The sequence below is a fragment of the Zingiber officinale genome, chromosome 2B, assembly GCF_018446385.1.
Source record: "Zingiber officinale cultivar Zhangliang chromosome 2B, Zo_v1.1, whole genome shotgun sequence".
In the NCBI taxonomy this organism is placed as follows: domain Eukaryota; kingdom Viridiplantae; phylum Streptophyta; class Magnoliopsida; order Zingiberales; family Zingiberaceae; genus Zingiber; species Zingiber officinale.
This window is the reverse complement of record NC_055989.1, coordinates 155,153,483-155,179,476: the sequence shown is the minus strand read 5'-3', so window position 1 is coordinate 155,179,476 and position 25,994 is coordinate 155,153,483. Positions and strand designations below refer to the sequence as shown.

Sequence of the window (25,994 nt, the reverse complement as noted above, 5' to 3'; positions counted from 1 at the left end):
GGGTGCAGAATAGAGGGCAGACCGGCACGCCAGCAGAAGCACCCGCTGCCCCTATTCCCTTCCATCGGGCCCTATTCCAGACTCCGTCCGAATTGGCCCAAGCCAACCAGGGATCATTCGATGAAGCGCCCGTGCAGGATGCTAGGAAAGGAAAGGCGCCTCGATTCGAGTCATCTCCCGAGCAGATCAATCGCCAGTTCTCTGAGGCGATTCTACAAGACCCGCTCCCAAAGCATTACGCCCCGCTAGCGATCGGAGAGTATAATGGTACAATCGACCCGGACGACCACCTCGGTAAGTTCGACAACGCTGCCACTCTTCATCAATACACCGACGGAGTAAAATGCAGGGTCTTCCTCACCACCCTGTCCGGCTCCGCACAACGTTGGTTCCAGAGGCTGTCGGATGGATCAATTCGAAGTTTTAAGGATTTCCGAACGGTTTTCCTCCACCACTTTGAAAGAAGCAGGCGCTACCAAAAGACCAGCGTTAGTCTGTTCTCCATGAAGTAGGGGGTCAGAGAGACTCTCCGAGCGTACTTCCAGCGATTCAACCAGGCCGCTCTGGACATTCCCGCAATCTCATCTGAAACCATGATGCATGCCTTCACCCAGGGGCTGATGGATGACGACTTCTTCCGCTTGCTCATCAGGAAGCCGCCACGCGATTATGACCATATGTTGAAAAAGGCGAGCGAATACATCAACGTGGAGGAAGCGCAAGCGGCACGTAAAAAGGAAACACCGGCAGAGTTAGCAGCACCGGCCGAGCGGCGGCCTCAAGCCATTCATCAACCACCCAGAGGACCCCGGGTCGAGGGGATGAGGCTGCATCAGGAGTTAAGGCCGCACGTTGTCCAACACGTGGAGGCCGAACAGTCTAAGCCGAGAGGAAAGGTATGGACTCGCATGTTTTGCTCACTTCATCAGTCGGCAACCCACAACACCGGCGACTGTCGGAGTCTCGCCCCGGTCACTAAGCTAAGGAACTATCGCCACCGATCGCCTTCGCCTGACCGGCATCATAATCACCAAAACGCTAGACGGCGAACAACCAGACGGTCACCCGAGCAGCGACATCCAGATCAACCAAGAAGCAACCCCCGAGCCTCTCAAGAGCGAGCCAGACCGTCTGCTCGGGAGGAAGAAAATAGAAGCAACACCGCTGGGGGGGAAAATCAACATCATTGCTGGAGGGCCAACCAATGGAGACTCCAACCAAGCCCGTAAGTCGTACGCCCGACGGTTGGAGATCTATGCCGTAGGATGCAGTCGAGAGAAGGCGAACGGGCCCGAGATCAGCTTCGGCCCTAGCGACCTCGACGGAGTTGAAATGCCTCATGACGACGCCCTCATTATCCGAGCCGTAATAGCAAACTACACTATTCATCGCATCTTTATTGACACAGGGAGCTTGGTCAACATTATCTTCAAGAGGACGTTCGACCAGTTTCAGATCGACAGGGCTGAGCTGCTGCCTATGACAACGCCCTTGTTTGGATTCACTGGCAACGAGGTTCAGCCGGTCTGCCAGATGGAATTGGCCATTTTGCTCGGCGAAGAGCCGCTCAGAAGGACGCGGACCACCAACATCATCGTAGTGGACGCGCCCTGGCGTACAACCTCATTTTGGGCCGACCAGCCCTCAGTGAATTCTGGGCTGTCATCTCAACATTTTATCAGAAGGTCAAGTTCCCCGTCGAGGACCAAGTGGGAGAGGTCAGAGGTGATCAGTTGGCAGCGCGGCACTGCTATGTGGAAATGATCCGAGCCGAGTCAAGGTCCGCTCGGAAGGCCCCACGGATCAAGGTAAATGCTATAGCTGAAAAGCCTCCCACCTTAGTTTATGAAGAAAAAGAAGAAGTGCATATCCAGGATGGCCGACCGGAAGCCACCACCTTCATTGCATTCGACCTGGAAGCCAGCCCAAAGGAGGAGCTGATCAGATGCCTACAGTGCAACAATGACGTCTTCGCGTGGTTGACACACGAGCTACCAGGCATCTCGCCGAGCGTCGCACAACACGAGCTTCATGTCCGACCGGACGCTCGACCCGTCAAGCAGAGGAAGAGGGACTTCAGCACGGAACAGAATGTCATCATCCGAGCAGAAGTCAAGAAGCTTCTGGAAGCCGGACATATACGGGAAGTGCAATTCCCGAGCTGACTCGTGAATGTGGTGCTGCTCTCCAAGCCGGGTAACAAGTGGAGAGTCTGCATCGACTTTCGAGATCTGAACAAGACATGCCCGAAGGATTTTTACCCTTTGCCCCAGATTGATCAAATGGTGGATTCGACGGCTGGGTGCGAGCTGATATGCATGTTGGATGCATATCAGGGGTATTATCAAGTGCCGCTCGCCAGTGACGATCAGGAGAAAGTAAGCTTCATAACTGCGGACGACACTTACTGCTACAACGTGATGTCGTTCGGATTGAAAAATGCGGGTGCTACATACCAGAGGCTCATGAACAAAGTGTTCCGGAAGCAGATCGGGCGAAACCTGGAGGTATACGTTGATGATATACTTATTAAATCAGTCTGAGCGGTCAACCTTTGTGCAGATATAGAGGAAACCTTCGAGATGCTGAGGACATACGGGGTCAAGCTAAATCCCCAGAAGTGTCTGTTCGGAGCAAAAAGCGGGCGCTTCCTGGGGTATATCGTGACTGAGCGAGGCATAGAGGCAAATTCCAATAAAGTGAAAGCGTTGCACGACATGCTGCCTCCCAGAAATCTGAAGGAAGCTCAACGCCTTACGGGATGAATAACCGCGCTGTCCAGATTCATCTCGAAGACCGTCGACCGGAGCTTGCCCTTTTTCAAGATTCTGCGCCGAGCCACTAAGTTCCAATGGGACGCAGAGTGCAACAAAGCCTTCGAGGAGCTCAAAGTATACCTCAATTCCTTACCTGTGTTAGCCAAACCGGTTGCCGGGGAAGCCCTTAGAGTTTACTTGTCCTCAACTGAATATGTCGTCGGATCGGCTCTTGTGAGGCCGGACGGTGAAGAACAACCTGTGAACTTCTTGAGCCACATACTAAAGGATGATGAGTCTCGCTATACTGGTCTCGAGAAGTTAGCCTTTGCGCTGGTTCTTGTCGCTCGGAGGCTCCGCCCTTATTTTTTGGCGCACCCGATCGTTGTGATTACTGGTTAGTCCTAGGAAAATCGTACCGGCTCCAATGTACAAAATTTTTTGTACAAGTGTCGAACCTTTCCTTAAATAACCTATTGTGTTCTTTAGAAGTTAAATTAGGAATCGCAGACGGAACTTAACATCATTGATTCCAAATTTAACTTATCTGTTCTTAATGGTTTAGATTTGAATCGCAAGCGGAACTTAACACTATTGATTCAAATCCACCTATGTTATTAATTCCATTAAATATTAATTTCCAAAATTGACTTCCAAGACTGCATGGCGAGGCACATGACCTTCTTGGATATGGGAGCAACCACCACCGCCTAGACAAAGCCTTTTAAGGAAAGCTAATATTTAATTTCCATAAATAACTCTAGGTTTAACCAAAAAGAACAATCGAATCACAAATTCGAAAAATAAAACAAAAGAAACACAAATTCGAAATAAATCTGAAAACTCTAGAATCATATGCCTCTTGTGTTTGGTATTTCCAAAAATAACTATACAAAGAAAACTAGTATGATGCGGAAAATAATTACTAGTTATACCTTTCTTTGTAAGTAAATAACCTCTTGATCTTCTACAGTATTCCTCTTCTTATCCCGGACGTTGTGTGGGCAATGATCTACCGAGATGAGAATCCACCTAAGCCACCTTCTTCTCCAAGCAATATTCGACCACCACAATAGCTCCATGAAAGGATGAGGTTCGGCCACCACCAAGCTCCAAGGGATGCTAGGAAACAAAGCCTCCTCCTCCTTCTTCTTCTTCAAGTAAAATCCGACCACCAACCAAGTTCCTAGAGAAGTTGCCGCCGGCCACAAGGAGGAAAAGAGAGGAAGAATAGAATAGAGTCGTTAGCCATGAAGGCACCTCTACCCCCTCTTTTATATTCCTTGGTCTTGGCAAATAAGGAAATTTTAATAAAAACTTCATTAATTCCTTTGCCATGAAAAGGAAAATTTAATTAATTAAAATTAAAAACCTTTTCTTAAATCATATGGCCGGCCACAACCAAATCTCCAAGCAAATAAAATTTTAAACACAAATTAAAACTTCCTTATTTGATTCTGAATATTTTATAAAAAATTTCTCCAATAATTTTTTCCCTTCATGGTGGATTATAAAAAAGAAATTTTATAAATTAAAATCATTCTTTTAAACATGTGGATAATTTCCAAAAAGGAAAGTTATCTTTAAAAAATTAAAATCTCCTTTTAATCTACAAATAAGGAAAGATATCAAATCTCTTCTTAATCTCTTGTAGAAACTTATAAAAGAGATATTTAATTTTTAAACTCTCTTTTAAATCATGAACATGGTTAAAAAATGAAAGTTTTATCAAAATTAAAATCTACCTTTCAATGTACAAATAAGGAAAGATTTCAAATCTTTTCTTAATCTTTCGTAGAAAGCTATAAAAAGAAAATTTTAAATTTCAAACTCTCTTTTAAAACCATGATATCCACATAAGAAATAATTTTAATAAAAATCCCTTTTTAATATGATGTGGCCGGCCACCTAAGCTTGGGCTCCAAGCAATTGGTCGGCCACCTTAAGGCTCAACCTTTAGGCTTGGCCAACCCTAAGCTTGAGCTTCAAGCTTGGCTTGGCCGACCCCTATAGGTTGGGTAAGAAGGTGGGTATAGGTGGGTATAATTCTCTATATACAAGAGGCTAAGATAGGGACCGAGAGGAGGAATTGGTTTTGGTCTCCCGATGAAATTAAGCTTCCCGTGTTCGCCCCGAACACATAACTTGATTTCATCAATAATAATTCATTCCACTAAAGAACTATTATTGAACTACCGCACCAATCCCAAATTACATTTTGGGCTCCTTCTTATTATGAGTGTGTTAGTCTTCCTGTGTTTAAGATATCGAATGTCCACTAATTAAATGAGTTACTGACAACTCACTTAATTAATATCTTAGTTTAAGAGTAGTACCACTCAACCTCATCGTCATGTCGGACTAAGTCCACCTGCAGGGTTTAACATGACAATCCTTATGAGCTCCTCTTGGGGACATTATCAACCTAGATCACTAGGACACAATTTCCTTTTATAATCAACAACACACACTATAAGTGATATCATTTCCCAACTTATCAGGCTTATTGATTTATCGAACTAAATCTCACCCATTGATAAATTAAAGAAATAAATATCAAATATATGTGTTTGTTATTATATTAGGATTAAGAGCACACACTTCCATAATAACTGAGGTCTTTGTTCCTTTATAAAGTCAGTATAAAAAGAAACGACCTCTAATGATCCTACTCAATACACTCTAAGTGTACTAGTGTAATTATATAGTTAAGATAAACTAATACTTAATTACACTACGACCTTCCAATGGTTTGTTCCTTTCCATCTTGGTCGTGAGCTACTGTTTATAATTTATAAAGAACCGATAACACGATCTTCTGTGTGTGACACCACACACTATGTTATCTACAATATAAATTAATTGAACATCTACATTTGGTATATATAAATATAGACACTTGACCAATGTGATTCTTATTTCTAGATAAATATTTATACCAAAAGCTAGGCTTTTAGTATACATCCTAACAGTGATGATGAACAATCCCTTGGGGAGGGTCCTTCTCAATCCAAAGGTGTCCCGTCGGCTAATCAAATGGATCATAGAACTTAGCGAATTCGACATACGGTATTATCCCCGGACGACCATCAAGGCGCAGTCATTAGTAGATTTTGTCACTGAGGTACCAGATCCCGAGCCCGAAGCCACCTGGAGGGTCTACGTGGATGGATCGTCCACTCGGCAAGGAAGTGGGATCGGTGTGCTGTTAATCTCCCCCCACGGGGAACGGATGCATTTGTCCGTACGGCTGGATTATCGAGCGACCAATAATGAAGCAGAAAATGAGGCGTTGATAGCGGGCCTGAAGGCCGCTCGGTATGTGGGAGCCAACAAGGTCTTGATTCATTCAGATTCACAATTGGCGGCTCAGCAACTCTCAGGAGCATTCGAGATAAGCGACGTCAGGCTCAAGCTCTATGCGGAAGCCTTCGAAAAACTAAAAGCCAATTTTCAAGAGGTGCCCATCCAGAAGATCCCCCGAGCGGATAATCAGGCTGCAGATGAGCTGGCTAAGCTAGCCAGCTCGATGTCACCAACTGTCATCCAACAGTCAATCGAGCTGGTATCTCTGGTCGCCCACATCGACCGGATGGAAGGGCTCACATTCCCAAATGACTGGCGGACGGCTATAGCAGAATTTCTTAGGTCAAGGGTAACACCTTCCGATCGGGAGGAAGTGCATCTGCTTAGGAAGAGAGCTGGTCGGTTCGTCCTCATTGGCGACCAGCTCTACAAAAAAAGCGTTCTCCAGGCCTCTGCTCAAATGTGTTGGTTCGGAGGATGTGGACTATATTTTGCAAGAGGTATACCAAGACTCATGCGGCCACGACAACCATCTATGGGATATACAGAGATCTGATACCGCTTACAGGGGCATAGCTGAGAATGTAAGTGGATGGAGGTTCGCCACTTGAAGTCGAGAGGTCAAACCTCGGGGATGGATCGAGGAGCGTAAATCCCTGCACCTCGTATAACTTACCTCCACATTCACTTACCTCCTCAGTGAACATGATTTGTCTTCTCCGTATTAGCCATGGGGCGGATTGACGGGGCCATTGGGGGTGAGTGCTTCACCTTTTTTTTGCCATTAGAAAAATATGATACCAACTGAAGCTAGGCGGGATAGCGATTATCCTACGGAGTATTGAATCTGTTGATTCGCATACGAATACTAAAAGTAATCTTCTACAACATGTTAATTCGAAGAAAATACCAAGAAACAGAACAATAAACGATAGTATTACAAATATTATTAATCCAAAAACTTTCTTTACATCAACCTAAACATTTATTTATATAAACTTCAAATCCTAAGATACAAAGAAAAGAAAGAAGCACTAACATATTATTATAATTCTTAACAGTAAAAAAAATTAAAACAAATCCTAATAGAAAGGAAAATTCTTTTAACAGACTAACAATCCTAAAATCCTTAAACTAATTTAAAATCTAAAAATACAAATGATGAAAATTATCAAAAATATGCTGACTATAAAAACAAATAAAAATTATTTAAAATAATAATAAAAAATTTTATAACCTCCTAGACTTTAAAAAATCTCTCCTAATTATATAAGTATATGTTTATATATAGCAAATCAATCAATCTTATTATTATAATTCTATCGATAATGTAAAAACATACACGTAAGAAATTGAGATCCCAACCACAACACAGCTCACTTTATTGTGATAAAGATAAGAGACATAATTTAATGCACGATATAAGCATCATACTCGGCGATAAGGTGTATTGCCGGACCACCACTAATCAGAAATGTATTAATGGTGTAGCCTCTGGCCATTCGAAATTTTCCGGTGCCACCGATGATGCTGCGCTCGGTGGTTCCCTCTAACGTTGCCCGGCCCACCACCGTCAGAGAGCTACCGTTATACTCTCCTTCTGTAAAGACAAAGTTGAGTAACACGAGCCAAGTCGTCTGTCTAAGCGATACCCCGGGAGCTATGCCTTGGGCCCTCCCAATGAGCTTCGAGTCCACGGTCGAGCCTTCTCGTAGTTCGTCGTCGAAGATCCCTATGCTGCCGAAGTCTCCGGGGTTGCTGTTGGTGGAGTTGATGACGGTTATAGAGGTGGCGTTGGGGCTGTTATAGTTCTCGTGGAGGAAGAAATGGAGGTGACTGGTTATAAAGTCTCTCCCCTGAGTTGTTGCGATAAGGAAAAAGAGAAAGAGGAGCAAAGGCTTGAATGAACAATAATAAGCCATATCTATGTAAATATGGAGAAGTAGAGAATTAGAGGATGATTGATATTGGAAAGATATTTTAAGGTATATTTATAACTAAATGAATGCATTGGAAAGATTAAATTTAATGTGCATCGTTATAGTAGTTTCTGCACCGTTATAATAGTTACTGTACCGTTGTAGCAGCTTCTGCACCGTTGTAGCAGCTTCTGTACCGTTATAACAGCTTCATCATTGACAATCTTATACGTGCCGTAATCGATTATCACATATCGTAATCACAGAGAACGAGGTAATCGATCACCTGATCGATTACCAAACTCTCTGTGTCATTTCCAGAATCACAGAGAACTTGGTAATCGATCACCTGATCGATTACCAAACTCTCTGTATCGCAAAAGGGGACCTTAATCTACTAGAGAGTTCAGTTAACTCATAAGTCAAGTGAAGAGTTCAAATAGTGCATGATCAACACTAATCAGAATAGAACAAACAGTTCAATACATAACATTAAAGCAAAGGCATGCATAATTTACAATAATAATGTGATAGATGTTTCTTCCACGTGATGTAATCAGAAAACAAAAATTATACTAACTAAGGAAATGGTATTGAACAATGAAATTATAAAACAAATATAAAACAGATTGTAACACAATATTCAATGGTAAAGCTTTCTTTTCTATTCCTTCATAAAAATCAAGAGCCACAGATTGTAACAAAAAGCTTCCCATCTGAGCTAATTACAGATTGTAACAAAAAGCTTCCCAACCAAAATTCAAAAACAAAAAATAGCCAATTATAACAGTCATTCATAACAAAATCAAGAGCCATAAAAGGCTGAACCCAGACATTAGCTAATTACGGATGATGCTCCACATAATCATTCCACATATGGCTTGCAATGTCATCACGAATGTGTCTCATCTGAGCTGTTTGGCTTGGATCAATTGGAATCGACTCTTGATCACCAAAACTATCTTCAACTCCAGACATGAGCATATCTTCAGATGAATACTCTATAAATAAATTATCCATTGCATGATGTCGATGTATGAAATTATGCACCGCACAACATACAAGTGGAATTAATCTTTGGCTAGTAATTGGATAGTTTGACATATCTTTTAAAATTCGAAATCTTGCCTTAAGCACCCAAATGCATCGCTCAATAATATTACGACATGTGCTATGCCTATAATTGAACAACTCTTCCTTCCCCCTTGGTCTGCCTTGCCGTCGATAATCTCTCAAGTGATACCGTTGACCTCGATACGGAGCAAGAAACCCCGGCATATTTGGGTAACCAGAATCAACCAAATAAAATTGATCTGTGATAGTATTTTCATATTAATTAATAATGTAAAATACCAACATAAATGAATATATATAGAGAATTTTTTTCCTATTACTTACCACCGCAAGGTTTAGGAAAATGATTTTCATGTCTAGTCAAAGCGTCTATGAACACCCTTGAATCATTTGATGTCCCCTCCCAACCCGTATACACAAATGTAAAAAACATATCGAAATCGCATACAAGCATCACATTTTGTGTGATAATAACCTTTCTACTACGAAAAGATGTTTGAATTGATGTCGATGCCCATGCCGATACGTGAGTTCCATCGATAGCTCCAAGACAATTCTAAAAATACACAATGTCTTGTAAAGATATGTTGTTAATGTAACTAGATACATTAGGGTAAAATATATACCTTAAAATATGGAAACCACTTTGGATTATGCAATATGTGAGGATGGACGCCATTGTGTTCATATGGTCGAATAATATGTGTGCCCAATGTACAAACAGCTCGTAAAATTCGTTTGAACCACTTGCTACAAGTGTACAATGAATGTTGAAATCGATCTGCACATATTCGATGTCGTGTGTTGTGCCTGATGATTAGTAAGAACATAGCGACACCTTCTTCAACAGTAACTTTCTTTCCATCTTGTAATAGATTCATCTCTTTTAATGTCCTACAAAAATTCACGAACACATGTTTCGACATACGAAAATTATCAAAGCAAACTTGAGGGTGCCCATCAAGTATTTCTTGAATATACATCCTCCCAGTAAGAGATGACGTTCGACAAGGCATCCGATTAATAGATCTATGAAACTGAGTCATTTCATGAAAAAAAATCATTTGCATGACTCAAAATAAGAAGCAAATTGATATCTGGGCCTAATTCATCATATTCATCATCAGAGTTTAACATGATCTGCAATAAATCGATATTAAACTCAGCACACATGTATAGAATTAATTATGAATTGAGGCAAACCAATAAATAATTAAAATTTAAAAAGCATGACATAGTCATAAACATTAAATTTCAAAATATCAAATATGTCTTAAACATTCAATCCACAAAATAGCAAACATGTCTTACACATTCAAGTCACAAAATCAAAAACCATCATTACTTAAAAAGTCTCCGGCTAGGTAATAAAAGCAATCCCCATGAACTTGTCAACATATGACCCTACACATGGTCGAGATTGATGCAATCCAACCATTCAGCTCTCCTATTTGATGGAATTTTCATGAAAACCTCTCGTAGCCAAGGTTTACCGAAAGCTTCTATAGCTTTTGTGTAAACTTGAGTAGATAAGTCATCCATCTGATTTAAAATCTGCATGCACATGTCTATAGAGTAAGGATCACTGAACCCGCTCGTTCCAGTAGAGGAAGAAATTTCTTGTTCGCATTCTAACTTAGCAGCCCTCAAATCCAGGTATTTTTGCCTAGCAATAGATTCTTGACTCAGGTGTTGCAAGGTATCACTCCACTTGTCCATATAAGCATCATATTTTTCAGTTTTTGAACGTTTAGGATCTTTACGTCGATGACTCTCAGTTGATTCTGTACTACGATGTCGCCGATTGTTAGGTTCCCCTCCAACGTCCTCATTCTCGTCATCGACAACTTCAACATATGAGCTGACACCTCTGATAATGAATGCTTCTTCGAGCTCTCTCTCTTCATCAGATGTGAGAGGTAATTGAGTAGAAGCTCTATGCATATCACTAGTTGCAGTTGTCCTGCCAAAAATTTCACTAAGAATGTGAAAATGATCACATCCTTCCTTTCGTATTGACTTATACTCCTTTCTATTTTTCTGTTCCATTGATTACAAAAAAAATGCATTTTATTATACATAAACATACAATAAAATTATATATTTGATTAGATATAAGTATTTACTAGATAAAATTCTGCCCACACTTCCTCTGGAGCATTCACTTTATCGGTGTAAGGATCCATTGTCACACCAGTATGCGCAAGCAATGCTGCAAAAAGACGTTGTCTTGTGCGTAGACGATTCCATTTACCTTTGAGCCTTTCTACACCATAATTCTTGTTCGTAACCTGATATAATTCTTTGTTGATCTCCTCCCAAACCGTATTAGTGAAGGTAGATGTTTGTAACTTATTGTGCTTCACTTTTTCATAAATGATATCGACAAACATGGCAACATTTGTCTTTGACCAATCATACTTCTCAATTTCGATACTTGGATTATGCCCTCCCATAATGTAATCTCTAAAAATTGCCAATATTAAAGCCGACATAAAAATGTGTTTGGTAACATATATTAGAAAATGTAATACCCAAAGCAATACCCTAAGCAAGTTACATGCATGTAGAGAAAAAAAAAATTGGTATGTACATCCAAGTTTTAACCTTTTCATCTAGTAAGTTGATGCCCCAATGTAGAGAAAACAAGGCCCTGAGATTGAGTTGCAATAGACAATGGTACTTGTGATATGCATTGTTAGATATAAAGTAAATAAGCAATGCTACTGAAAAAGATAAGAAGTATTTAAATGTGAGAGAATTTAGTTTATAATCACTTGCTCTTCACTTGGTACTCTCCTTCCATCTCAAAATATTGTTGCATGCCTGTTCTAGTTTGTGTGCTACTTGGTAAAATGTTTCCTTTTATTAAATTAATAATTTGATACCTTTTTGGTTGTATTAGGAATTTACATTGAAAAACTGCAACTTCTTGAGGCTGATAAAAAGAAGATCAAGCAAGAATATGAACGAAAGCAGAAGCAAGTTGAGATTCGTAAGAAAATGTAATGTGCCTTGCATCTTCATCCCAAACCTAGAATTTTGGGATCAAAATAGGAGAATGAATCCCAGCGAACAGAAAGGGTTCGTTTGCACAAGAACAAAAAGAAAATAAAGGAAGCAAATAGAAGAACAAAAAGAAAATTTTCCCTTAAAGAAGAACCAAAAGAAAACAAAGGAAATCATGTGAAGAAGCTTACGCCAAGGGAACGAAGAGGTCGAGTCACAGCGAAGTGGGCACGAATCGGCGAACTCAGATTGGTTTGGAAAAGCCTGGAGCAGGAAGCAGCGAAGAGGAGGAGAAGACGACGAAGAACATGAGCACGAATCGGAGAAGACGGCGGAACGGGCTCGAGCACGAAGCGACGAAATCGTGAATGAGGAGCTAGATCGGCTCGAGCGTCGCCGGCGCCGCGATGAAGAAGGGGAAAGGGTAATCGGCGTCGCGAGAGAGGGGAGAAAGAAAGAAAGAAAAGGAAATAAGGGAAAATGGTAACGGGCAGCGCGTTTTCTCATGGAGGCAGCGCGTTTTCTCATTTTCCATATTTCAGCGCCTTTTCCCATTTTCGTTAGAAAATGATAAAATATCATTTTCTATTTTTCTAGAAAATGACTTTTCATTTTCTAGAAAACGAAAATGGAAAACACACAACAAACAGCTATTTCCAGAAAAAAAGAAAATGAAAATGGGAAAATATCAAACCAAACGCACCCTTAGATTTTTACTTTGTTAGATAGGTCATGTTAAATTTCACTCATGATCACTTATAAAATATTGTTTAACATATCAAATCTCTATATATAACTGAATGAATGCATGGGAAAGAAATTTGATGTAATAATTATTAAAAAAAAATAAGTACATTCCAACTATCAATAACGTCAAATATTATATTAATTGAAGCAATAATTGAAAAGGACATTCCAACAATCATTTACGTCTATTAAATTGTACTTATAACTGAATGAATGCATTGGAAAGATTAAATTTGATGCAGTAATTATTGAAAAGTACTTTCCAACTATCAATCACGTCAAATATTAAATTTGAAACGCTAATGAAAAGTACATTCCAACAATCATTTACGTCTATTAAATTATATAAATTTTTTTAAAGATTTTGAGTTCAGACTCCATGATTAAATTATAGTATTTGGTAAAAAAATAATAATAATAAAAAATTAAATTTAAGTATTTATATAGAATTGTAATGTATTTAGAGGATATATTAATGTATTAGGGATTTATATAAGGAAATATTAATTTTTTTAATTTAGAATCTAAAAAAAAGTAATACATTTTTTAAATTTATTTATTTTATTTTTTATTTTTTCAAAAAACTTTGAATTAAAAAATTAATTAAAATATTTTTTTAAGATTTTATTTCTAAGGTTCATGTTTTCCAATTGGATTATAATTTTCAAGTTTTTTTTTAACCTCTAGGGTTCAGGCTTTTCAATTGAGTTATATTGTTTAGTAAAAAGAAAAATTAAAGATGAAATAAATTTAAGTATTTACGAAGTATCCTAATATATTTAGGAGATATATTTATATATTAAAGATTTATATTATTATTCATTCAATCATATAGATACTCCATCACCACTCATCTTAAAACATCTCTTCCAACATCAATCATCTCCTCCAATATCAATCATCTCCTAATTAATCGTGTCTTCTCCATCAACACTCACCTCAAAATATCTCCTCCAATATCAATCATCTATTATATATATGTGTTATCTATCGTCTCCTATATTATTCAGAAATAGATATGGCTTATGAGTGTTCATTCAAGCCTTGGCTACTCATTCTCCTTTTCTTCATCGCTACCTCTCAGGCTAGAGACTCCATCACCACTCACCTCCATTTCTTCATCCACGAGAACGATATCAGCCCCAACGCCACCACTATAACCGTCGTCAACTCCACCAACAACAACCCCGGCGGCTTCGGCAGCATCTGGATCTTCGACGATGAACTACGAGAAGGCTCGAGCGCCAACTCGAAGCTCATTGGGAGGGCCCAAGGCATGGCTCCCGAGGTGTCGCTTGGCCAGAGGGCTTGGTCCGTACTGATCGACTTCGTCTTCACAGACGGAGAGTATAACGGTAGCTCGCTCACGGTGGTGGGCCGGGCGACGTTGGGGGGACCCATCGAGCGCAGCATCATCGGCGGCACCGGAAAATTTCGAATGGCGAGGGGCTACACCATCAATACATTGCAATATGGTCCTTTGGCAGGACACGTAATCGCCGAGTATGATGCTTATATCGTGCATTAATTAATAAGAGTGTGTTGTTGTGGTTGCCATCTCAATTCTTAATTATGAGCTAGCATGTAATGTTTACATTATCGATCGAATTATTAATAATAAGATGCTTGGATTAATAATAAGTATTCTCTTATATGCAGTATTTAGGCCTTATAATAGTATGATGTTATTTATTTTAGATTTAAACTTTCATAGATTTTTTTTTTTTTTGTAAGTCGGTATAAAAGTTTAATACTAATATAGATATCTTCCATCTTTTTAAACCTCTATGTATTTTTAATATAGAATTTTGATTATATTCCCAATAATTCTCTGCTCAAACTAAGAACAATTAATATTATTCTCGTGGTCCGAATTTCCTTTTAAGTATCTGGTCACTTATGACATGTTCTGAATCTCCCCATAAACATCAGGTCATTCTTGACCTGCTTCGTAAATTGTATGTATCTATAGATCTAGGCAGTCGACATCTTACAAATATACTAAGAATGCATTTGGTTCAAGTTATCATGTATAACTTTTGTTATTTGATTACCTGGTAATCAAATAATCATCGTTATGGGGAATAAAACATAATCAAATGTTGTTTGGTTCAACATAGTTAATACAACAAAAATTTATTTGTTTGAAGATTTAACAAATAACTTACTTTAATATTTTACTATATTACTCCTAGTAACAAAACTTATCATACATAATAATAATAATAATAATATTATTATTATTATTATTATTATTATTATTATTATTTAAACTTTATGTGTTTTTTTACTTTTTCTTTTTCATGTTTTTTTAAATTTTTATATGTTTCTTTTTTTAAAATTTTACGTTTTTTTTCCATTTTTTTTAAATTTTTACTTTTTTTAAAAAAAAAATTTTATGTTTTTTTTTAGTTTTTACGTTTTTTATTTTTTTTTACGTTTTAATTTATATTATTTTATTTTATTTTTTTACTTTTTTATTTTTTCTATTTTATTTTATTTTTATGTTTTTAATGTTTTTATTTTTTATGTTTTTAAAATTTTTTAACGTGTTTTTCCATTTTTTTATGTTTCTATTTTTATTTTTTTATGTTTTTTTTTTACATTTTTTAATTATTTGTTTATTTTTTACGTTTTTAATTTTTTTTTTTTATGTTTTTTCTTATATGCAGTATTTAGGCCTTATAATAGTATGATATTATTTATTTTAGATTTAAATTTTCATAGATACTTTGTTTTTTTAGAGTCAGTCTGAAAGTCTAATACTAATATAGATATCTTTCATCTTTTTAAACTTCTATGTATTTTTAATATAGAATTTTAATTATATTCTCAACAATCCTCTGCTCAAACTAAGAACAGTTAATATTACTCTCATGGTCCGGGTTTATTTTAATTATATGGTCACTTTTGACATATTCTGGGCCTCCCCATAAACATCAGGTCATTCTTGACTTGCTCCGGACCTCCTCATAAGTATCCAATCACTCTTGATTTATTTCGGACCCCCTAAGCATTTGGTCACTCTTGACTTGTTCCAGACTTTTTCTAAGTATCCGATCACACTTGACCTACTTTGGGCCTCCCCTCAACTTCGTGTAAGGTCACTCCACATGACATCCGGTCTAAATCATGACTCTGATAACATTTAAATATTGCATTAATAATAAATTACTTTTCGCAGCGTGCATTGCACACTGTCGATGATCTTTTCTACGGCATGCAATGCACGAAGTCAATACTAATGACTTTCAACCGCTTTAAACTATGCAGCGTGCAATGCGTGCTACGGAAGATGATTTAGCACGTTGCGAAAAGTTATTTTTGTTATAGTGGTTAGGACTAAAAGAATTAATATATCTTATGATATTATTTACTTTAGGTATAAATCGTCATGAATTTATTTTTAAATTATATAAAAAGATCTTATTTGTTTAATTTTTCTTCTTCAAAGTAAACACTACGCCTGATTTCAATGTGCTCCTCACTTTGAATATGTTAGGGGGAGATAATTTTAGATCTCTTAGACTAAGAATAATTCAAATCATACTTGCATATTTGTCATTCAAAAATAATATTATTATATTATAATTTCAAAATTAATATCGTTATACTGTGATTTCAAAATTGATATGTTTTCCTTATTTCATTCATTACACAATAGACTTAGCCAAGGTTCATTACACAATAGACTTAGCCAAAGTTTGACTGTAAATTATATGTACCTATATATCTAGGCAGTCGACAACTTACAAATACACTAAGAGATAATTTATTTATATTTAAAAGAAATAGAAAGGAATGAGATACTTAAGATCATGCATACATATGTATCGAGACTAAAAATATTACATTAATCAAGTTAGGTAAATTTTTACATGTTAACAACTTAATTTTTATATGATTGAGCTATAAATTCTTCTTAACTTGACTAACAGATTGAAACTGTCACCTTATAGATAGTTAAGTCTGAAATCAAAGTTAAACATTTCGAAGATAGTTTGAAAATTTTATTTTGATAAAAAAAATATAAGTATTATCATTGCGTTTTTTTTTAATTGTGTGTTAACTTATTTTCATATACTTGACACACAAATTAAGGTAAGACAGAAAAACTTAGCTAAAAAGGAAAAAAAATTAAAAAGTCAATATAGTACGTTGACTCTTCGGTTGCTCATATGGTATACAGGCGCCCGACTATTATATCATGCAAAATTCGAACTGAATTATTCAAACCCCGACAAAACTCAGATTCAATTGATCACATCTATCTACGGTCGACCATATTAATACCGTTAAATTAATTCCATAAAATTTTATAAATTTTTAGAAATATAGTCGATCGATAACATATTCGGTCCACCATATGACCCTCATATATATAATCATATATAATCTTAAAATCTGATTTACTTTCTCCGTGTTGACTCTGAGACGAATTGACAGAAATACTAGGGACAAACGTATTCACTTTTGCCATAATATACAATCTCAAAATCTTCATCCAAACCTCGATTTTCTTCCTATTAATCTCGATTCTAAGCTGATCTTCAATTCGTGCCTCAAGTTAAAAGTCTCTCTTTCTCTCAATCACTATGCCTAGGTAAGTTTTCTTTTTTCTCATGTGCAAATCATTCTTTTCCTTATTTGATTAATTCCCTTGTTAGTGTTAGTGTTAGTGTTAGTGTTAGTGTGTGCACTTATGTGCCAAGACACTCCTTATGTATTTTATGGATAATTATTTACTTAAGGTAAGAATTTATCATTAATTATTTACTTTTCTGTACGTATATGATTAATGATAAAGTCCCACAAATTAATGGGTATATTAATCTGAAAACAGTCCTTGATCGGATAGATATCTAGAGGGGACATAGATATCTAGATCAACACTGAGTATGACTAAGTCGAGATAGACCGGTGGGATGGATATCCAAGTTGTACTTGGGGTGCCTTGAGTTTAGAGGTACACTGAACACGACCCGCTCAAGAGGAGACCACATATTAAGCATCATTGGTTATTCCTCTTATGAACAAGTGTAACTAATCTTTTGACTTGAGACCTTCATTTATTCTATGCGTGGACTTATGTGTTTTGACGCCGTTAAAAGCAGTCTTTAATCGGATTGTGATTAATACGGTAGTTGGGTGTATGACAAAACGTAGAGAGAATAGTGTTGAGTCAATAGAGGATCCATCGCTCTCTTGGATTAGGAGTTAACATCCTGGCCGCTTGATAAAGATATTAGTGACTCAAAATCCATGGCCATGGGAGGAATGATTTATCATTCAAGAGGAGTCTATTATATCTTGAAAATCAAGTAAAACAATTAATTTGGTAATGATGCATAATGTATCGAATTAATTGGGATGTAGGCTTTAGATGAAGAGATTGAATTACATAGTAATCGGTTCATAGTGGTTTACAGTTTATGACTGATATTAATTTTATCACGTTGGGTGGCTAAAAACTGTTGCTAGACGGTTACCTTAGTCTGTGTATGGATTTATACTGCCTTCGTGTATAAAACCTAGAGGGTCGCACGCATAGCACGTAGACATGAACAATGGTATCGGAAGCTAGTCGAAATCAAGATCAAATATGGATTTATTTGATACAAAGAAGAGAGAATTCGAATAGCCATAATCATGATGATTAATGGAGAATTCGAAGAGTTATCATAATGATAATTAATGAAGAATTTGAAGAGTTATCATAATAAGGTTATAAATGAAGAATTTATGGAGCCTATAACTCTTCATCTTCCTTATTAATGAAGATCATAAATGATGAATTAATTGAAAGCTTAACTCTTCGTATTCCTTGGAAGCTATAAATAGTCATCCTCGGAAAGAATCAATGGAAGGATTTCATTCTCTCCGTTTCTCCTTCGTCAACTTCGTCTTCCACCGGAAGAGATCGGTAGTGCTTCCAAGACGTTGTCGATCCAAGTGGCTAGCACCTAACGGATCGTGTCAAGTTCGTGATCTAGTGCGCGTGGATACCGCTAGAGGAGTCACACATGGGGCTCTTATATGTCTTATTTGTCCGTGATATTATTCACACCTATCGAGGACTCGAGGTATGTTTTTTTTGTGCAAAACTATATGTACCACGAAAGATCCATGATTCATTATATGTCTTCCGCTGCGCTCCGAACTCAACAGTGGTATCAAAGCGAGTTCGTGGTTGGATCATATAGTACGAAGCCGATTCTTCAAAATTTATTTGAAGAATTAGTGTTTCAAGAGATTTCAAAGAAATCTTAATTTCTTTATTGCAAATTATATGCCGTAACATTTCATGATAGAAATGAATTTTATCTAAAACCTGTAAAGTAATACGTGTTGCAATTTAGATATAAATTCCTTATGGCATAAGTATATTAACATGTTAACATCTCTGAGATCTATTTGTCTTAAAAGACTAAGAGGATTAATGGAGATAAATCTCATAATGAGATTGTGCAAATGCACAAGAAGTTAATTATGGTGAGACATTTTTAATAATTATAAAATCTCTTAAATATATTAAAGTCAAGATTTGTTAAATGCCCTCCGCTAATAACTATGATGATAGTTAGAGTTTTTACATAAGTCGGTACAGCTCAACTGTGGGCTCGTGTCAAAACATCTATAATTTATCATGATTATTAGTGGGTTGACTTAACTCAAATTCGTTGACTTGTTTAGCGCAGCTAAGGTTAACTGATTTGAGGGGCAAGTGTTGAGAATATAAGGCTCAATAAGAATATACCGAAAGTCACATAGATTTGTGATTGGCAAGTTAAGGCCTACTTGATGAATGTAGCATGTAGGTACAGCTCAGCTGTGTGCATTTTATATGATTCAGGGTTTCGGTCCTATTAGGAATTGTTACCAACTAATTCCCGATTATGATAGTGAGGGTTGTTGGACTTGAATAAAATAATAGGAGTTATAAAAGACTTTTATTAAATAATTTCACAAATACTAAAATTCTGCTTTAAATTTTAGATGGCAAACACAAGTACCTTATCACTGCGAAGCATTCTCGAGAAAGAGAATATCCTCCTCGGTTCCAACTACCTAGATTGGTATAGGAAACTGAAAATCGTCTTAAGACATGAGAGAAAATTTTATGTGCTAGAAGACGAACCACTGAAAGAGCCTACACCCGATGCTTCAGAGGAAGATCAGTCATATTATTCACAATATATGGAAGATGCACTGGATGTGCAATGCATCATGTTGTCTTCTATGTCTCCCGAGTTGCAGAGACAACATGAGAACATGAGTGCTAGGGAGATTGATCAGCACTTGCGTGAGCTCTTCCAAGAGAGTGCGAGAGTAGAGAGGTATGAAACCTCTCGAGCACTATTTCGTACCATGCTGGAGGAAGGAAACCAAGTTGGGTCTCATGTACTCAAGATGATCGGGTACATAGAGAGGCTCGAGAGCTTAGGTTCCAAGTTGGACCAAGACTTGGCTGTTGACCTAATCTTGTCGTCACTACCTCCATCATTTTCTCAGTTTGTGTTGAATTTCAACATGAACAACATGGACAAGAGTTTGACTGATCTGATGGTAATGTTGAAAACCGCTGAGAAGGATATGAAGGTAAATCCTTCACTGCAAGCAATGATGGTCAGAAAGACCAACAAGCGCTCTGGCACCGGGAAGTTTAATCCTAAGGCTAATGCAATGAAGAATCCTAAATATCAAGCTCAAAAGAAGCTTAAGAAAGGGGTGCAGGTACCCCAATCCAATGAGAAGGAGGCCATGTGCTTCCATTGTGGCAAGAAAGGTCACTGGAAGAAAAACTGCTATATTTTCATGAAGAAGAATGCCAGTGGAGCGGATGCTTCAGGTATCTTTATGATAGAGTGCAATCTTTCTGTTTCTTCATCATGGGTCATAGATTCTGGAAGTAGTTCTCACATTTGTGCGAACATGCAGGGTCTAAATGACTGCAGACGGTTGTCCAAGGGCGAAATAGACCTACGAGTAGCTAATGGAGCGAGAGTTGCTGCGTTAGTTGTAGGAACATATTCAATAAATTTACCTAGCGGACTTGTTTTGAACTTAGAAAATTGTTATTTTGTTCCTAGTTTCTCAAAGAATATCATTTCGGTGTCAAGTTTAGACACCAAGGGATTTGTATTTCACTTCAAGGACAAGTTATGTTCCTTTTATTTGAATAATATATTCTATGGGAATGGTTCATTGAATAATGGTCTTTATGTTCTTAACTTAGATGAACTGATCTATTGTATTGAAAGTAAGAAACAGAAATTACATGACTCAAACTTAACATACCTCTGGCACTGTAGACTTGGTCATATAACCCAGAAACGCATCGCTAGACTACTCAATAATGGGTATTTGGACTCTTTTGAATAGAGCCCATAGCTACATGCGAAGCGTGTTTACATGGAAAAATGACCAAGAAGTCATTCACCAAGATAGGTTAACGGGCAAAGGAACCACTAGAACTCATACATAGTGATGTTTGTGGACCATTGCAAGTTCAGGCTAGAGGAGCGTATACCTATTTCGTGACTTTTACTGACGATTTAAGTATATATGGATATGTCTACTTAATGAGACATAAGTCTGAAACTCTAGACAAGTTTAAGGAGTTCAAGAATGAGGTAGAAAATCAACTTGGTAAGAAGATTAAGGCCCTTCGGAGTGATCGAGGTGGCGAGTATCTAAGCCAAGAGTTCATTGATTACCTAAAAGAGTGTGGGATAATTTCCCAACTTACACCTCCTAGGACGCCAGAGTGGAATGGTGTTTCGGAAAGGAGAAATCGCACACTCATGGATATGGTTAGATCAATGATGAGTCATGCAAGTCTTCCAATGTCATTTTGGGGCTATGCCTTAGAAACAGCAGCATACACACTTAACCAAGTTCCTACCAAGACAGTAGATAAGACTCCTTATGAGTTATGGTTTGGAAAGAAACCAAATTTGTCTTATCTAAAGATATGGGGTTGTGATGCTTATGTGAAGAATGAAAATTCTAATAAGCTTGCAGCAAGATCCATAAAATGTATGTTTGTAGGTTATCCCAAAGCTACAATGGGATATTATTTTTATCTCCCAAGTGAGCACAAAGTTATTGTTGCTCGGTATGCTACTTTCTTGGAAAAAGAATTTATTTCTAAAGAAAATAGTAGGAGTAAAGTAAGTCTTGAAGAAATTATAGACTCTACAAACAGGTTGGAAGATGAACAGTTGGACAATGAGACAGTGCCACAAGCACAAGTGTCTCCTTCATCCGGGACTGCTCAAGAAACGCGAGATCAACGTAAGTCTACAAGAATACACCGAGAGCCAAACAGATATGGTTGGCTGGTAACCCAAGATGAGGAAGTGCTACTCATCGAAGATGATGAACCGTCGACTTACGAGGAAGCAGTTGCTTCAAATGATTCTGAGAAATGGCTGGAAGCCATGAAATCTGAAATGGACTCCATGTACACCAACCAAGTTTGGGAGTTGGTTGATGTACCAGTTGGGGTAAAACCCATAGGGTGCAAATGGATCTTCAAGAAAAAGATTGACATGGATGGGAACATAAGTACCTATAAAGCTAGGCTTGTGGCAAAGGATTTCAATCAACGTCATGGAATTGACTATGATGAAACATTTTCGCCCGTTGTAATGCTTAAGTCCATTAGAATTTTGCTAGCTATAGCAGCTTACAAGAACTACGAGATTTGGCAAATGGTGTTGGTCCCTTTGGAGGCCGGCAAGAGGGGAGGGGTGAATTGCCCTACAAAATAAAACTCGAACCTTTCTCGGATTTCAACTATATAATGAACACTTGTAATAAATAAATAAAAGAGACTAAGTAAAGAAAAGCAGACACCAGAGTTTTACTTGGTTTGCAATCAGGGGATTGCTAATCCAAGGAATGTAAGCGCACTATCTGATTCTCCTCTGGGCGGAGTAGCCTCTTTACAAAGTTGACAGCACAAATGAAAAGAACAGAATTGAAAGCACAGAAGGAATTGATTACAAGTGAGTTAAATTATCTGTGCAGACCAGTACTATATTTATAGTACTGGTCCGGGCGCCTGGAAGGGGTTCCGGGCGCCCTGGGGGATAAAATTTTATCCCCCAATGATCAGATCGCGTTTGACGCAATCCTGGTCAAAAGTCAGCTCCGAGCGCCCGGACCCTCAATATCGCCCAGGGCGCCCGGAATGATTCCGGGCGCCCGGACCCCTCAAGTCAACTTTGTTGACTTTTTGTGGTCCGGTTCCACTGCTCCGGTTTAGCTCGTTTCGGTCCGGGTCTGTTCGCTCCGGCTCCGTTAGCTTGGGTGATCTCGGCCTTCCGGAATAGGGCTCACCCGAATCCATGTTCCGGCCTTCTCCTCGAGCAGCCTTCCTTCCCGGTTTCTCGTCCCTCAAACGCCGCGCACGTTCTTCTCGTCCACTGGTGTACTCTTTCGCGGACACCTCGTCCCTCGGACGCACCGAGCCCGTCGGCTCTCTCCCGTGACGTCCTTCTCGCTAGCCGCGTCTTCCGCTCGACTTCCTGTGTTCCTAAGCTCCTGCACACTTAGACACAAGGGTTAAACAAATGCAGGACCTAACTTAGTTTGTTTGATCACATCAAAACACCTTGGGGTTCCAACATTCTCCCCCTTTTTGATGTGAGCAACCCAAGTTAAGTTAGGGTAAACATATGCAATATAAACAATTTATATTCAAATAAGTCCAAATATTTTTCAATTGAAAAATTATATATTACCTCCCCTAGACTTAACATACTTCTCCCCCTTTGATCACATAAAAATTGGGGTTATAAACAAGTCTAAGGTAAATTCAAGCAAAACTTTGAGTGTAAAAAATGTCTAAGTAAAGACACTCTTCAGAATTTTTCTTTCGAGAAAAATTTAAGTAAAATATTTTTCAGATAAAAACAGTCATAAGTGTTAAAAAAAATTTTAAGTTTGAAACTTATCTTAACATTCCCCAAAAAAAAAATTTCTAAAAAAAATCCTAAGTTAATATTCATAAGAAACAATTCGAAGTCAATTTTAAGAAAAATTATAAGGCAATATTATCATAAAAAATTCTAAGATAACTTTCATAAAAAAAAATTCTAAGTCAATTTTTATAAAAATTTCTAAGATAAAAAATTTCTAAGAATTTTTTTTTAAAAAAATATTTTCTAACACAAATTGAATAAATCTTTTAAAGCATTAAGTAATTAAAATTAATACTTTTTCAGTTAGTCAATTAAACTTTTCATTTCGATACTTGGCTTCCAGGTCGTGGCGAGGCACTAGGCCTTCTTGGTTATTGGAGCAACAACCACTTCCTTAGACAAAATCTCATAAAGAAATTAGTTGTTTAATTTCCTTGCTGAAAATGCTAAGTTTGACTTTAATTTTAAATTAAACAGGTTTTTGGAACCCAGTAGAGGTTCCTACCTACAGGATTAACCAAGTATTTCCTAGGTATATAGATTTTTGATATATTTCTAATTTGACTTTGATGAAATCTATAATACCAATTTAAACCTCTATAATTTCTAAAACTAGAAAAATTTGAACCATTAGATTTTATCAATCTTTCTATTTCTTCTTTTAGTTTTTCATTTCAATTTTCAATTTTTCAAAATCCTCTATAAGACATGATTTTGCCAAAATTCTCTTTGTTTCTAAAATTTCATTTTCTAATTTGGCATTTTTATTTTCTAATTTATACATGGATTTAGTCATAGCTTTGATACCAAAGTAAAGTTCATCAGGGGATAAGAGGCATACCTCACTTACCATATCAGACTTGAAGCCTGAATCTCCTCCTGCCTCGCTACTTCCATCTGAGGTCGCTCCCCCTTCATCGATGCTGGGTTCTGATGTACTTTGTCCTTCGTAGCTTGCCATCAGTGCTATCCCGGCATATTCTTGAGCTTCTGATTCGGATGAAGAAGTGTCGTCCCAAGTTGCTTTTAGGTTGTGTTTCTTGGGTGTCTTCATTTTGACCTTCTTGAGTTCTGGGCAGTCTTCCCTTAGGTATCCCTCCTTCTGACACTGGTAGCATCGTACCTTTCTTCTACCTTTTTGATTCTTTTTATTCTATATTTTAAATTTATTAGATCTAAAAAACTTTTTAAAGTTTCTTACCATGTACGCTTCTTGATCGTCTTCGAAGTCTGACTCGGGTTCATCCTTGTTGGTTGCGTTCAGCGCCATAGTCTGGGTTTTGTCCTTTGATATCTCTGCATATCTAGTTTCGTGTAATTCAAAGATAGAAAACAACTCTTCTAAAGTACTTACCTCCAGGTCTTTTGAGATGTAGTAAGCATCGACGATTGATGTCCACTCCGGAGTTCTTGGAAACGCGTTGAGCGCGTAGCGTATAGTGTCCCGGTTTGTTACCGTTTCACCAAGGTTTTCGAGACCAGTAACTAGTTCTTTTACCTTTGCATGTAGACTGGCTACTTTCTCACCTTTCTCCAGACGGATGTTCATCAGTTTGTTGCGGAGGATGTCCCTTCTAGCGAGCTTCGCTTCGGACGTGCCTTCGTGGAGTTCCAAGAACTTCTCCCAAAGTTCTTTAGCAGATAAATAGTTTCCGATGCGGTTGACCTCTTGAGGCGGTAACACGCTCAGCAGGTGATGTTCCGCACGGCTGTTTGCTACCGACTCATTCTGCTCCTTCTTTGCCCAATCGCTCTCTTCTTTTTCTTTTCCATCTTTATCTATTAGAGCTAAAAAATCATATTTCATAATAAACTGAATTTCAAAATCTGTTTTTAGGAATACCTCCATACGACGCTTCCAGTTTGCGAAGTTCCCCTCGAATTTTGGTGGAACAATGCTTAGTCCGACCATCTTTGTTGCTTCGATCGGCGGTTAGTCCTCCTGAAGCGCCTTGCTCTGATACCACTTGTTGGTCCCTTTGGAGGCCGGCAAGAGGGGAGGGGTGAATTGCCCTACAAAATAAAACTCGAACCTTTCTCGGATTTCAACTATATAATGAACACTTGTAATAAATAAATAAAAGAGACTAAGTAAAGAAAAGCAGACACCAGAGTTTTACTTGGTTTGCAATCAGGAGATTACTAATCCAAGGAATGTAAGCGCACTATCTGATTCTCCTCTGGGCAGAGTAACCTCTTTACAACGTTGACAGCACAAATGAAAAGAACAGAATTGAAAGCACAGAAGGAAT

The 25,994-nt window shown here is 37.9% G+C and overlaps 2 protein-coding genes across 2 annotated transcripts; one reads left to right on the top strand and one right to left on the bottom strand.

The window, feature by feature from the left end:
• Window positions 1-7,432: 7,432 nt before the first annotated feature.
• On the bottom strand, window positions 7,433-7,985 carry LOC122049705 (dirigent protein 22-like). Its single transcript, XM_042611062.1, has one exon. The coding sequence runs from the start codon at window positions 7,982-7,984 to the stop codon at window positions 7,472-7,474; it is 513 nt and encodes a 170-aa protein (XP_042466996.1). The 5' UTR covers window position 7,985; the 3' UTR covers window positions 7,433-7,471.
• Window positions 7,986-13,754: 5,769 nt separating this feature from the next.
• LOC122049704 (dirigent protein 22-like) lies at window positions 13,755-14,463 on the top strand. The gene has a single exon (XM_042611060.1). It carries the CDS (start codon window positions 13,830-13,832, stop codon window positions 14,337-14,339), a length of 510 nt encoding a protein of 169 aa, XP_042466994.1. The 5' UTR covers window positions 13,755-13,829; the 3' UTR covers window positions 14,340-14,463.
• Window positions 14,464-25,994: the final 11,531 nt, after the last annotated feature.

What these genes read in the sequence shown, in the direction of transcription:
- LOC122049705 (XM_042611062.1), bottom strand. Translation starts at nt 7,984, where the DNA reads ATGGCTTATTATTGTTCATTCAAGCCTTTGCTCCTCTTTCTCTTTTTC.
- LOC122049704 (XM_042611060.1), top strand. Translation starts at nt 13,830, where the DNA reads ATGGCTTATGAGTGTTCATTCAAGCCTTGGCTACTCATTCTCCTTTTC.